Here is a 15,066-nt window from a genome sequence, read left to right as displayed (position 1 = left end):
GTAATACTACATTTCTCTTGTAGCTGATCACTTGAGTGTTAGAGAAGCTGTACCTGGGGTGGCTTCATTCTTAAAAGGGGTTCCCCAATTGAGAAAACCCACCATCCGTTATTGCTCTTTATTAGATCTCCTACCTCTCCATGTCTCACTGAGATTACACATGAATAAATATGTACCCGTAGCTCGAGGTCACTTTATTCTTCTGCATATAGTGGAAGCGGCTATTTACGACTTGTGTTCACAATTCTATAAGAATTAATGATGTCACTGATTCTTCATGATCTCAATGTCTGGGCAGAATAGTGACCATTGCAGCAATGGAGGCTTCAGCCGAACTTCGATAAGGGCAACTCATGGAGTTCTTATGTTTCTAGGCGATTGGTTGGGTCTCCTCCAGGTTCTCCAGTGTGCTCCCCACACTTTAAAAACATATTTAGTTAGACATTATCCATGTGTACTGGAGGTGGGGATACTGAGTTGTCAGTCCCACTTGGGGCAGAGCCTGATGTGAGTGGATATACAGTATATCACATTGGTTTCATACCATGCTGCTTTCGCTGTATGTAGTAGGTAGGTTGGTGCTTTTTTGATGTGTATAATATTTTGTAGTATTAAGTCTATTACATTTGATGGAAACTGAGTAGGAGCAGACAGCTGTCTAACAGATAATATAGGTCACTGGAGATTCCTATCATATTGGGTGTATTACCCAGTATAAAGAATTGCATCATTTGTCTACCCTAATAATAATGTGTAAGGAATCATTAAACATACTTTCCATTACAGGGTTATAAAATAATATTTTTGGTTGACATATTTTCGTCGATCTCATTTGTAAAGTTTATAAAATGTAATTATATCTGTTTCTAGGAAATTTGGATGACAACCCATATGACCACCAATATAGATCTCATGAGTACTAAATTGGATATCTGACTAGTTATTTAGTGAAATGTATGTATAACTAGGCAAATGTGCCCCTCAGGTGCTTGGGACGGTTTAGTGACAAACCCTATTGTCCTCATTCGGCTTTCCCAAAAATAAAAATAATTAGGAAATGGATTGGGGGTTATAATTATAGGTTATTTTATTTATTTTATAGGAGAATTGATCTTTTACCTGTGTTAAAATATTAAAGTTGTTGGCTGTCATAGATATGAGGGCAATTTAAGACAATTTTGGTCAATGGTTGTGGGATATTAAACGTTGGATGTTGAGCAGACAAGGAATTCCCTAAACATTTGCCATCTCTCTACTTATTTTACAGAGGAAGACTTTTCTGTAATCCACCAAGAGGTTATCATGCTGAAAAGCTGTGCTCACAAAAATATAGTGACGTACTATGGAAGCTACATGCGGTGAGGATCTTCATACTAAGGTTGACTAGTCATTGTCTCCAGGACACGACTAGACAGCTCTAGACTTTCATCTATAGGCTATTAAGATGAAAACAAATTTACAAATTCTTATTAAAGTGAAAAATTATTATTTAAGTGGTTGTCTGTCAAATGGATTAGGCAAACTTAAGTCAAGAACATTGGATGACTCAGTCTGGACCACTATTTGGAAAGAAAAGTTAAAAGAACATACTAATGAGGTCTACAAGCCAAATAACAGCTCTACTTGTCAGCCCCAAAGTGCACAGCTTAAAGAGAACAGTGGACATCTGGACCTACCCCATTTATCCAGTGTAGTCACGTTAAAATGTATGGCCACATTAGGACAAGTCTGCCACCTGCCTTGGCCAGGTAGCCAAGTCGAACAATTATGTTAATAGTGGGATTGGTGGTTATAACTGATGGCCAAAATAACTTTTGGCTGGTAATTATGGCATGTTTTTGTATGTTTTTTGGCAGCTTTAGCTGCTCAGTGTTTCATCTTGGTAGAATCGCTCACCTTCCTGTATACCCTAATCTTAGCCCAAGAGGAAGTATCTTATTAAGATTAATCTCCATTCTGATCTACTCAATGAGTTTTTAGCTCATAAAACCCCCAAGTAACCTCGTCAGGTTGGTAGTTTGCCACCAGAGGTCCCTGATTGGCACAAGCTGTGATACGGACAATATAGTATGTAGGCTTCCATCCGATTCCTCCATGAAATAAAAACACAATTGCTTTTATCTGATGTTTCTGGGGCCATTTTCATTTTCTGTGCCTAAATTTCAGGGCAAACAAGTTGTGGATCTGTATGGAGTTCTGTGGCGGAGGCTCTCTGCAAGACATATATCAAGGTGAAGAAAAGTTTTAACTATCCGCTATATATTAATCTCAAGTTCAAGGTGGATTTCTCTAATATGAATACATTCTACAGTTACAGGAGCACTTTCTGAGCTTCAAGTTGCCTATGTGTGCAGAGAAACCCTTCAAGTGAGTGTATTTGGTGTGACAAAAGGTCTATTACAATTTAGCAGATGCTCGATATCATTGCATTTCAGTCTACTAAGGGCCGGATCAACAATGGCAACACATTGGGTGGGAGCCCCTTTTTGTTATAGGTGGCGAACCCTTCCATTTTTTTTTTTAGAAGGAGAGACTTTTTAAATCTTATTTCTCATGCAATACCCAATGGTATATGATATCACTGAAATTTTATACTCACAGTATAGAAGAAATCCAATATGGACCAAGGGGGTGCTCGTGTGTGTACAACCCTGTCCCGGGGCCTGGCTATTAATTTGAACATATGAATGTATTATATTTTGGCAGCATTATATTGTAGAATAATAAACTGTTTTGATTGATACTTTTTAGTTGTTTGAATGATTTTTTAAATGGGGGATGAAGCCCTCAGGGCTATTGCCCGTTTGCCCGCCTTATAATCCGACCCTGGTTCTACTGATCTACATAATGTATAGTGAATGAGAGATGTATGAAGTATGTGTACTGAAATAAAGCATTGCACAGTGATCAGAAGTTCTGGACTATTGGACTAAAGCAATCTTACTGAGTGTAAACTGGATTCTATCTTGCTTCCTCTGCACAGGGCCTGTCCTACCTTCATAACCAAGGGAAGATACACAGGGACATTAAGGTGGGTACCAGTTACAGTCCCCATTACTTTTGGAAAATGCATAAAAACTATGGACTGATGAGATAAAAAATTTTAAGAGCAACTAGCCTGGATGAGGGTTAGTGGAGTCAGCCACTACCTAGGGCACCATTGAGGGGTTGGAATGAGGGATGGAGCTGTAGGAGAAGCTGCAGGAGATGGCAGACCCTACCACCCAATCTATATGATAAAGGTGGAAAAGTGCCCCTGCATTGAGAATTACACTTGTGTGAAGGGGATGAGCTTGGATAAAAATGCTAGGGATTGGCGTGGAAGGAGCGGCAGGGAGCCATTAAATGAATGATTTTCCATTTGACAGCTATCATGATGATCTTCAAGAACCAAGGGTTGGAGTTGGGACACATTCTGGAACCCCTGACTTAAGCATCAGGAGAGCTTGTCCTGCCCCTGACAACTTTTCTTGACTTGGCTTTTTTCATTCTAGTTGTGATTTGTTGACCACCTAGAAGGTTTAAAATCCCAATGCCAATGTGAATATGTATAGTTACCAAAAACATGGTTCCAGCATTGTATAATCTGGATCTGTCAGGCGTCACAGTTTGAAAATGGGAGGCCGTTCATGATTTGACATACTTATTTGTACTTCCAGGGAGCCAATATTCTTCTAAATGACAAGGGAGACGTTAAACTTGGTGAGTATTAGAACTTGAATAGATGTTCTTTATGTCCATCTCCGCTCGAGGAGTGAAAGGTTAACCCGTAGAGAAAAACCCCTGAAAGATATAATTATGGGTACATTTATGGGGCTTTTTAGAATCCTAATGATTTATCTAAATACATTTACTCATTAGATAAAGAAAGGGCAGTTATTACATTTTCTACGGTCCACTGCTGTATATATATGTGCACAATATGGCCGCATTAAAGCATCACCATAGTGACATCAGTGGCTAATGACTCATAGAGTCATTAAATGATGCGTTCACTTGTGGCTATTGACGACAAGTCTCCACAGCATTACTCCTTCAGGTGTCTGGTATGGTTTGGTAAATCAAAAGATACCGTATTGTAAAGAAAGAACCAGTATTCAATGGATACTTGAATGCAAGTGGTTTACTTTTTTACCTAGCACAATTATAGACTCTCATCCAATTATAGGTCTCTCTCTCTCTCTCTTTGGAGGACCCAGCACTTCCATGCTTTACAGGGACAGCCCTTTGATTTCAGTGGACACCATGTAATGCCTCATTTCCCCTGTGGTGGCGCTGCAGAGGAATTTAATACTAATTGCTGGGCTACCCCCAAGATCACAGGTGAATGTTGCGGGTCCCGGCAGCAAGACCCTACAGTATTTTTAGGTGGCCTTTCTAACAAAAAGGGATTGCCCAAAGGGGACAACCCCTTCAATGTTTTAGAGGAAGATGCCGGCATATATATATATATATATATATATATATATATATATATATATATATATATATATATATATATATATAATCAGTAGATAGATTTAAGGAAGTTGTTGGACCTCCTATACTAGTGAAGTTCTATTTTTTAGGGTGTCTTAAGAGTATGGTTTTGCTAAGTCCATGGTTTTTTATTTTACAGCTGATTTTGGAATTTCTGCTCAACTCACAGCAACTTTTGCTAGAAGGAATTCCTTCATTGGCACTCCTTATTGGTAATGTATATCAAAGAGATGACTTTAGAGATATGTTGATAACTTGATCTTATCATGTAGAGATAATAATGACCCAATCACAATGGTTTACCCACATAGACTAGATTTTTCTTTGGAAAAGTAGTCTGACCACCTATCACACACAAGTGAGTCCATACATAACTAGGATTTTTCTGCAGGATGGCTCCAGAAGTGGCCGCGGTGGAACTCAAAGGAGGATACACAGAACTATGTGATGTCTGGTCTCTAGGAATCACGGCCATTGAGATAACTGAGCTACAACCACCTATGTTTCATGTACATCCCTTACGGTGTGTGATAGTTTCTAATTAGATCTCATATATGTATTGTCCTATAATAATTTATGATTTTGTTGTTTTATTGGGCCTCACCAGGGTTCTCTTCCTAATGTCTAAAAGTGGTTATCAGCCCCCGAAATTGAAGGATAAGTCAAAATGGTGAGTAATCCCAGGCTAGAATCCTGGTACTAAGACTATTTTCTAAAACAGAAGTGGATATACATAATTTTTGGATTGGCATATGAAGTGGATTTGTGTTATGTTCCCTTATGTAATACCCACAATATGCTCTTGATTTCTTAGGTCTGCAGCATTTCACAACTTTATCAAGGTGGCATTAACCAAAAACCACAAGAAGAGACCAAGTGCCTCCAAACTGCTCACAGTAAGTGTTGAGTATTGTCAACAACACCAAGGGTCTACAAGAAACAAAGTTTGGGGTCTGTTTATATGCAATGCACATGGAGATACTGTGAAGTTTTCCATCATAATGGAAATCCTATATAACCTACTGCATGTTTCAATGGAGGTCTCTTTTCTATACGTCTTCCTCTTTCCATCTCTACGTAACCTTCTTGCTGTGAGACCTCTAGTATTTTACCTCTCTGGTTACTGTTGAGATATGTGCATTGTCTTCTACTTTTTCCCAACATTTGTGTTAAGCTCTGTTCACATTATCGCTGTTATTTGTTCTGTTGGGTTTGCATAGATTTTTACGGCAAAAATCGCATAGTCTGCAGTTCTATTCTTGTCGGGAAAAAACAGGAAACCTAACGGCAACCTGATGGACCCATTCCCCCATGTGAACATAGCCTTAGACCTTTTCAGTCCTATGTTGGAACCTCTATGTGACTTTTGTCTGTCTTTTCTACTTTCTTGCAGCACCAATTTGTTGCACAGACAGAACTTGGCCCTTTTCTCACTGTTGAACTGTTGGAAAAACTGAGAAATCCAGAAAAGCATCAAGAAACCTCCAACATTGAAGAAGAGGATGACATAGCGGTGAGGGTTTGTTGATGAAACCAATGGCAAGACTAAATGGGTCACTCGTGGTAGATTTGTTGTCAAAATTTCTACAACTGCCTCATTAACTTAAAGGGGTTTGCAGAAATCTGTGCACATGCTAAAGAAACAACCCCATTCAGATGCATTGAATGGATTTTCAGTCGCAGAAATTTCTGCAACAAATCTGCCATGTTTGAACATAGCCTTAAACCCTGTTACACACAATAAGAAGATTGTCCCCGGATTTCTCGACTCCAGTATCCCCATCAGCTCATGCATCGAGACATTTCTTAATACAGTGAATCTTTTCCAAATGATCACGTCTTCAAGAAGACCACCTTGATCTAGAGCAGAATGTTTCTGTTTTCTGTTTTGACCCTCTTCTTAGGAAGGGAAACCCTTTTAGAAACAGTTTTTCGCTGCAATGTTGGGTGGTTGTCACACAGGTGATTTAAAGGGGTTCTATATTTATCTTCTCGTCATGTAAGCAAGCAGGTTTCCTGAATAATTGTTTTCTATCATCTGTGCCTACATAGGACATTAACATGAAAGACCATCTCGCATATTGCGAGTTTGTGTCCGGAAATAAGGAAACCCTTTCATAAGTCTCAATGTACCAGAAATTACCTGAAATGGTCTCAAATGAGAAGCCCTTAAAACATGACCTTTCGAAGATACTGACAGACTGGAGTTGAGAAACATTGGATCATCCAACCATCTCAATATTGAATATATCTATTATGTCAGCATTGGATTATTACCTTTGCTTGTGTTGACTACAAATGCCAAGTCAGTGACTATATCACTTGTGTGTTTCATGTTGGTGTCCACCCTTTGAGTTTCCTAACCCAGTAAAGTTCAGTTTCAAGAAGTACCAACCAGAAAAATCCTGATAGTGATCATAACTATTGAGGGGCACTATACCTAATGTTGTCATCCTGTAAAAGTTCCCGGAACTGCAGATAAGTGAAAACCCGTTGAGGGACACTACAAGTTGTGCAGAGGACAATAGACCTGCACAGCAAATGTGGATATAGTTTTAGGTTTAATGTGCCATTATGGATGTATGAGTGCTGTATGGCAGAATCTACAGGGGGGCTGTATGGCACATTCTACAGGGGGCACTATCTACAGCCGGTGCTATGTGTGGCACAGAGGGGAGGGGGACATTATACTGTGGTGGGGGCACTAAGGAGGCATTATACTGTGCAGGGGCACTACAGGGGCAATATACTGTGTGTGGGAGGGCACTAAAGGAGGCATTATACTGTTTGGGGGCGCTATAATGGGCATTATACTGTTTAGGGGCTCTAAAAAGGGCATTATACAGTGGGGGGCATTATACTTTTTTATGGGAATTTTTTTTATGATGGGGTGGGGCGCCATCTATCCTAACGCCGGCATTGCCTCCAAGTCATACAACAGAAAGCGTCCCATCTACAGAATACAATTAATTAATCTATCTTTTGGTCCCAACAGATTCTGTCAACTTTTTCTCGAATCCTCTCAAAAAAACGTCTTCCAAAAGTTGGACGCTCATCATCAGACATCCAGTGTGAGTACTGGTGACCACTGTATGAGAACCACTGTATGATAACCACTGTAAACTAACAAATGGTTCCTTTCACTTGTAGTGAACCAGATCAATTTAAATCATCCACCTAAAGGGAAAATGGGAGAACCAAGGCTTCCAAAGGTAATGATATATCATAGGACATTTATATAGTCACATTTACCTTGATCCTACGTGCTACTGCAGAAACCTTTCCACAATGTTATGTGAGGAACAGATTCAAATACTAAGCCCCACTCCTTATCATAGCCAAAAATGAAGAGTACCACGAAAGACCTCTGCGTTTCTGCCAAATTTCTCTGAGACTGGGTCTTAAGATATTCTTCTCTACTGATATGCAAATTACCTCTCCTCCAGAAGGAAGAAAACTGCCTCTCTGGTGCCACCTATAGGTGACTACCCTGTAAGTCAATGTCTGAACCATTAAAGAGCCTTGATACATGACTAGGAATATCAGCCAAACCACAGACACCTAACTGTAGACAACTGTTTCAGCATTCTTGCTTCTTATCAGTACAGAGCAGCATACTGGTTGGCTGGGTGAGATGCCATAGTTTCAGCTCTGGGAAGATACTGATTCTCCATGCAGAGATCCAGCTGGAAGAGATTCTTACAGGCAATGCTTCCTGGGAAAAGTATGCAAATTAGCTCTCCTCTAGAAGAAAGAAAACTGTCTCTCTACTGACATTTATAGTTAGCTAGCCTGTAAGTCAATGTCCGACCCATTAAAGAGCCTTGAAACATGACTACTGATAGGAATTTAGTAATTTTGTCTACTGATGGAATTTGTTTTTGTTTTCTCATGGTTTACTCATTAATTTGAAGAAGTGTCACTTTAAGTTAGTTAGAGTATACCCCCCCACATATATATATATATGCAGTACTTTTCAAATACAACGCCGTTTTATACTGGGCCCCTCAATAATTCAGTGTCCAACTCGTGAACTATTTCATACAGAAATCTTTTCTGTTTTAAGGCTAACGAAGAACCAAGTCAAGCTCAGAGCACCCCCAGTACAGCTACATATATCAGGTAAGCGAGAAATACATGTAGCTTATTTCTGTAGACCAATAGCAGATATTGTCTTGAATGCACATATCCCAAACGATACATAAACTTAACTAATTTATAATCCTAAACTTAAAGGAACAGTGTCATCACAAATTATTTTTTTATATGTTAAAGATGTTAGTGCTTTATTAAAAACGTTTATATTCATTTGTGTGTTTGTGTTTTACTTTTTCTTATTTTTACACTTTTTCTTCCCTATGGGGGCTGCCATTTTTTGTTCCATTTCTGTCTGTGTCGATTAACGACACATACAGACATGGAATACGGCAGCCACAGTCCCATAGGGACTGCGAACGGCTCCCGTCCCATTGACTTCCGTGTACGGCGTCTGTGTGGGAACTGCGCATGCGCCGCTCCCACACAGTCCAATTCGAAATTGGCGCCATCCGGCGCCATTTTCCTGTGGACCGGAAGTCGCGGCCGGACAGTATTATTACTACTTCCGGTCGCGGCTTCCGGATTTGTGCACTTGGACCAGCGGCAGCAAACGGAGCGGACGGGCCGGAGGGAGCCGCGGCGGCAGGAGCAGGTAAGAGATTTCAATGTATGTTCGTGTTTGTGTGTGTTTACTACTGTATGTAAACCTACTACACTGTGTGTTAGCTCAAAAAATGGCGACACACAGTGTAGGAGGTTACACCGTTCAAACCCCTCGTTTATCCCGGCACTAGCCAGGATAAAGGAGGGGGGGATGCTGAGAGCTCACTAGAGCGAGGGCTTTTAACCCAATGTTGCAATGCTGCAATTTTGGGAATAGCTCCATCTAGTGACCAAAAATGGGTAGTATTATAAATTAGAATTAATTTATAATATTTCCTGACCCGTGAAAAAAATAAAAAAAATTTGAACAATGTTTAATCACCCACACACTAAATGTTTAATTTAAAAAAAACAAACATGTTTTTCTGGCAACACATTCCCTTTAAAGAAATCATTAATCACTAATCGTGAAGTAGTTATCCATCCAAAAATTTGGGTGGAGTGATGTCTTGCCTCCAAAATGTTGAAGAAGTTGCTCGGCAGACATTGTCTCTCCTTTGACCACTTCTTAGCATCTCCAGGATGTAATTTATGCTCCCCACTTTTGCATTGGGGAGATGAAGTGTTGGTGGCACTTTCCCCTTGTACATATTTCTGACATTGTGTGACGAGAACTTCTGTCTTAACCTTAATAACCTAAATACTTTGTGTTACAGTTCCTGTTCTGATGAAGATGATGACTATGATGATGTTGATATGTAAGTATAAGGAAGAAATAGTAATGTAAAGAGCTGTAACTTGGTCTGAATTTCTCAAAAGTTTAGAATTTGGCAAATTCCAAAACTGTTGAAGTTTGCGCTGCAAGAATTGCGGCAAAATGACAGCCGCTGACATTTTACAGATTAGAAAACGGATCGCATCACCTCAGGTGGGCTGCCCCATAATGCTTTGCAGACATCCTTCCCAAAATACAGCTTTAGCGATCGGTGGGGGTCTCAGTGCTCGGACCCCCACCAATCAAAACTTCTGACATGTCACTATGACATGACAGAAGTTTGTTGAATGTTTAGTTACCCTTTAAAGAACTTGAAACGGGTTGGATACAGTCCTAGAAAGACATGAGAGAGTCAGACACGAGTTTTCAGGGCACTTGTGGCAATTTTAATTAATCTAACCAAATTAAATTGGACGGCCGATTCGACCAAATCGGAACCCAAATAAATTTCGGGAAATTCGCACAACGGTAATGTATAATAACAGAACCTAGACTTTGGGGTTTGCATTTGAATATCATCTCTTCCTTAAAACATACATTACACTGAGGTCTTCATGCTTTTTCATCTTAAACCAGATTTTCATTTGGTTCGGTATATGGGTGATATTAACCTGATAATTCACTGGTGAGTTAATTGCATGTAGTTTATAACCATTCAGTCGTTGTAATAGAAATCAACTCTCCTTACAATTATTTCCTAGTCACTGTGTCCTTATACACAGCCATTAGCAGGCAGAGCTGCAGTGTAAAGCATGGGGAGGGACGGAGCAGCAGATTGACTTCCGGGATCAGATGGGGAGTTTATGTGATGGAATATAATGGAGCGTGCCCGTGTATGTGTACCTATCCTATACAAACTAGAACAAGGGACACCCATTCTCAGTGGTGTTCCAAGCAATCAGAGCTCTAAAATCAAACATCTATAGCATATTATTTTTATATGCCATATGTTTGTGGTGCAAAACCCCTTTAATTATGATTTTATCTTAGTTAATATTGGATTAAGATAATACCGTTAAATTAATGGCTGAACTAGTACAATCTGATTGGTATATTTCTCTATAGACCTGGCAGCACGGACCTGAACAGTGACTCATCTTCTGAGGTATCTCCTCCTCCCTTGCCCCCTAAGGTGAGCCCAACCATTTACCTCTCTATAGTACCCTGTTTAATCTTTCTGCTTGTTGCATTGTCTCGTCACCTTTGTTTGTCCCTCTCCTACAGCCCAGATTCCGCACTTCTTCTGCTGATATAAAGAGAGATCAGGACAAGTTGCATACTCCCTCGACTCTGGTCCGATGCTATAGCGGGCCAAGTGTACAGAGAAGTCCGGCACAGGCCTGGCCTGAGAGTTTAAGGAACCAGTTACCGGCTGCCAGCTCTGGTGAGAGGTCGGGTGGAAAGTGTTTGCCCAGAAAGACATAGGACAGAGAAGGAAATTTGAGATCCGCCATTTCTGATCTTCAGGACAGTGGCATCATTTATACCTGAATACAAAAAAAAATTCAGCACAATATTCTCGTTGACATCAAGTTTTAAAGAAACCAAGAAGAGCAAGATAACCAGTAACAGGCCAAGTGTCATACAAAAAAAATAAAATATGATGAGGGTCTATGAGATCCATGAGGCTGCTATGGGTCTACTGGAGAGAGGGGCCCCAGACCAGGGTTTGCTGTATCCCTTATTTTATTGGGTGTTGAAACCTGTGTATGATTCTCCTCTCCATGCACCCTACAACGTTAGAAACAAGGGAGTGAGGAATTAACCCGAGGACCATAGAAAGGGAATGGAGGGCATTCAAGCACCAAGTCCTCCTGTCTCAGGTGCTAAGGGGTGGGGTGGTGTTAAGCAGCACCAGAAGGAGCCCCGATATTAATCATTGCTATAGAGCCCCTCACCTCTATGTACGCTTCTGCCACCATCAACCTCAGAAATTACAGGGCTGTAGTGAAAAGCAACACTCAGGTAGTCTCTGACCCAATGCTGGATGAGGAAAATGATTGATTTCATGCCCAACACAACACCCAAAGTCAATGTAATTTTTTTTATTCACGCTCTTACTTAACCATGATCCACAACCTTTCTGTTCCCAGCTTCTTCACAGATTATGGAAACTCACCACTGTAAGACATGTGTTGGAATATAGAAATAGAAAAACTAAAAAGGCCAATGCCTTTCTTTTAATTTTTGAAGCCTTAGGTTTCGTTCTTACTATGAGCCATACTATAGTGTAGGCATCGCTTCTAGAATATGGCACCTTACACAGGCATCGCATAGAGTCCAATACCCAGAGAAGCGCCATGTGTATGAGCCCTAAGGCTTCTCATATTTTTAATGATGTTAATTAGTCTCCAAATTAGCGCACCTAACGGGTAATATTTTGTCTTTTCTCCCAGAGCCGTCCCTCTTAGTACAAGAACTTCCAACAAAACTTCCCCCATCTTTGCCCCCTAAGAAAGGAAGAATACAAGCAAAGCAGGTACAATATTCTTTATCTTATTTTAGTTCAGTTGAGATTTGGTAATCGTGGTGGCAGTATACTTTATGGCATTCACAACATCTGTGTACAACTTTTTTCTATTGGATCCCGATGTGCAGGAATTTTATTATACATCAGTTTTTATGTTGTTGGGAACTGATATAAAGGGTTTTCTGGGGTTTTACATTGATGGCCAATCCCACTACCGAGACCCCACCGATCATCAGAACAAGAAACAATCTAATGATTTTGGGTTGAACCTGTAAAATATCTTTGAATCATATTTTCCTGGAGGACTCCATGTTTTCCCTCCTTTCCCTCCTCTTGGGCTTAGACTCTGCTCAGGCTGCTTATTATTTTGCTGGGACGTTTTCGAAATTTCCCCATAATGCTTAGACTATTGTTGGCACCAATGAAAACGAAACCTTGTCCCTTTAGTCAAAGCAAAACCCTTTTCTGACAGGGGAAACCGTAAAGTGAAAGACCTCCGCTTCTCTGGTAGATTTCAAAAGACTGTTCCAGGAGCTTGCAGAAACCCCTACAAACTGTCTAATAGGAAAATCTTGCTTCCTAGGTTTAGTGTACCTTTAAATTAGGACTAAATGGCTACTTGTGTCTGGTGCAAGTGTGCCATGGTATTAGTGGGCTATGGGCTTCCTTTAACTACCTATAGAAGTCAATGGAAAAGTTACAAAGGTGATCTCAATTTAACTTTTTAGAGTGTGACTATGGGACCCAATATTAGTCTACAGGCCACAATAGGTTTTTAATGTTTGCATTGCACCGGCCCGGATACATAACCATTGATGTATCTCGTTGTACAGACAGACTTCCAGCTGAAGAAAATCTTTAATGGATGTCCCCTGAAAATCCATTCAGCAACAACCTGGAAACATCCAACCACAAAAGGTGGGAACTATCATCTACCCAAGGTTTTGTGTGTCTTTCATTCCCTATTCCCAATCTTATTTGGTATGTTTTATATATTTCAGATATGCATGTGATACTGGGAGCCGAAGAAGGGATCTTCACGTTAAACCGCTCAGAGTCACAGGCATCTCTAGATCTAGTGAGTAACCAAAGAATACGAGGACACTGACCATGAGGACTTCCAGTCTAAGATAAGGGGCAGTTAAGATTCAGTAGGTAGAAAGAATTGGCTAATTATAATTAGATATTAGGATAAGTGGACTCAACACCCAGGGAACATGCCCCCCAGCTACACGTCTGCATAAAGGAAAACCTAATATTACTGCATTGTCTTAACCTGTTGGTGTCATGGATATTAAAGCCAGTCCAGATCAGTAGACAGTCATCCAAAGTATATAGTACATAAACACCTATGCCTTGCCTATGGGATTGCACTGCTTTCTACAGTTATGGGGCCATGAAGGCTCCTTCCTTCCTTCCTTCCTTCCTTCCTAGAGGGCACACAGGAACCCATGTCTATGCATATTGGTTTTGCTTTATTCAAAACATATAGATAGATAAGTCAACACACATCTTATATTTGTAGCCAGATAATACATGTTTGATTTTTTTTTCCCTTTCAAAGTTGTTTCCAGGCCGGACAACATGGGTCTATTCTATCAACAATGTACTGATGTCCATAACAGGTAAGAAAAGGGCATCTAAACAATGTGGCATGACCACATAAAGTGTCACAATGTCTTGTTATCTTCTTTCAGGTAAAGTCTCCCAGCTATACTCCCACACCCCGGTGACTCTCCATGAGCAAATTCGAAGAGAATGTCGCTTGGGTCACATCTCTACACACAGACTCCTGCCCAGGTACATTCAGTAATACAGTGGAAGAATAATACCAGACATGTGTTTAAGGGATGTTTGGGGCCTTGGGTAATTGTAAATATGAAAAATTGTTGGGTTGGAGAGTCCATAAAAGAAAATGACTCCATATATGTTGAAGGATTTGTATGGTCTCCAGAAGTTAAGAAGGGGAGGATGGGATTTGAACAGTTGACATAGTTTAGGTAATGAAAATAAGGGCTAGAGACTAGAAAAGTGGAAAAGGTAATTTATGAAATACAAAAGGTACTTAACTCCAAAATGTGTGAATTGTTATACTCTTAGGGCTCATGCACACGGCAATGCCATGTTCATGGACCCTGTATGGTGTCACACCAAATCTCTACAGTTTTGTTTTATGGACCTGTAGGCACCATGTGTGCTACCATATGGAATTATGCCACCAGGAACTATATTCTCCCCTAGAAGCAGCATCAGGGCATACTGAAAGTTTTCGTTTTACCACAGCTGGAAAGCACAGGGCGGAGAACACTGATCTAGATGCCTTTGTCAGATGGTATCAAAATAGGATTGGGAGCTATTGAGATCTATTTTTTTTTGTGTTTTTTTTGTGTTTTTCTTTATTTGTTCTTTTGTTCATAAATAGAGAGCTACAATATTTAAGATGGTATTTTAGGAGATATTGCAGTAATATTTACTATTTAAGCTAAAAAATCTAAATGAGGGAGTAGCTAAGCTACAACAGCCATTTTTACCAGCTATGGAGCTATTATTTTGTCACAGTCACCAAGGCTCCCTCCTTCAACCTTCTTCCCTCTCCTCTTTCATTGGGTTTTAATTAAGTTTCCAGTGGGACATTTCCATGCAAAGTCTTTTATAGCAATAACTGGAGATCCACTTTAAGAGGGAGAAATTTCAAATTTAC

General features: G+C 40.1%; 1 protein-coding gene across 1 annotated transcript in view; it reads left to right on the top strand.

Annotated features, from left to right (window-relative positions):
• Window positions 1-15,066, top strand: part of MAP4K1 (mitogen-activated protein kinase kinase kinase kinase 1) — a 28,021-nt gene that overhangs the window by 8,726 nt on the left and 4,229 nt on the right. Inside the window, exons 3-23 of the mRNA XM_075836258.1 lie at window positions 1,268-1,358; window positions 2,167-2,231; window positions 2,312-2,367; window positions 2,984-3,031; window positions 3,660-3,702; window positions 4,619-4,691; window positions 4,871-5,002; window positions 5,087-5,149; window positions 5,294-5,375; window positions 5,873-5,992; window positions 7,475-7,550; window positions 7,630-7,691; window positions 8,546-8,601; window positions 9,837-9,878; window positions 10,961-11,027; window positions 11,120-11,279; window positions 12,292-12,374; window positions 13,199-13,283; window positions 13,367-13,443; window positions 13,930-13,990; window positions 14,063-14,165. Coding sequence (XP_075692373.1) covers window positions 1,303-1,358; window positions 2,167-2,231; window positions 2,312-2,367; window positions 2,984-3,031; window positions 3,660-3,702; window positions 4,619-4,691; window positions 4,871-5,002; window positions 5,087-5,149; window positions 5,294-5,375; window positions 5,873-5,992; window positions 7,475-7,550; window positions 7,630-7,691; window positions 8,546-8,601; window positions 9,837-9,878; window positions 10,961-11,027; window positions 11,120-11,279; window positions 12,292-12,374; window positions 13,199-13,283; window positions 13,367-13,443; window positions 13,930-13,990; window positions 14,063-14,165 — 1,610 coding nt within the window. The 5' untranslated portion in view covers window positions 1,268-1,302. The remainder of the gene's footprint in view (window positions 1-1,267; window positions 1,359-2,166; window positions 2,232-2,311; window positions 2,368-2,983; window positions 3,032-3,659; window positions 3,703-4,618; window positions 4,692-4,870; window positions 5,003-5,086; window positions 5,150-5,293; window positions 5,376-5,872; window positions 5,993-7,474; window positions 7,551-7,629; window positions 7,692-8,545; window positions 8,602-9,836; window positions 9,879-10,960; window positions 11,028-11,119; window positions 11,280-12,291; window positions 12,375-13,198; window positions 13,284-13,366; window positions 13,444-13,929; window positions 13,991-14,062; window positions 14,166-15,066) is intronic.

This window comes from Rhinoderma darwinii, chromosome 8, assembly GCF_050947455.1.
Source record: "Rhinoderma darwinii isolate aRhiDar2 chromosome 8, aRhiDar2.hap1, whole genome shotgun sequence".
Classification (NCBI taxonomy): domain Eukaryota; kingdom Metazoa; phylum Chordata; class Amphibia; order Anura; family Rhinodermatidae; genus Rhinoderma; species Rhinoderma darwinii.
Note: the sequence above shows the minus strand (reverse complement) of the source record. Positions and strands in the feature narration are given on the sequence as shown.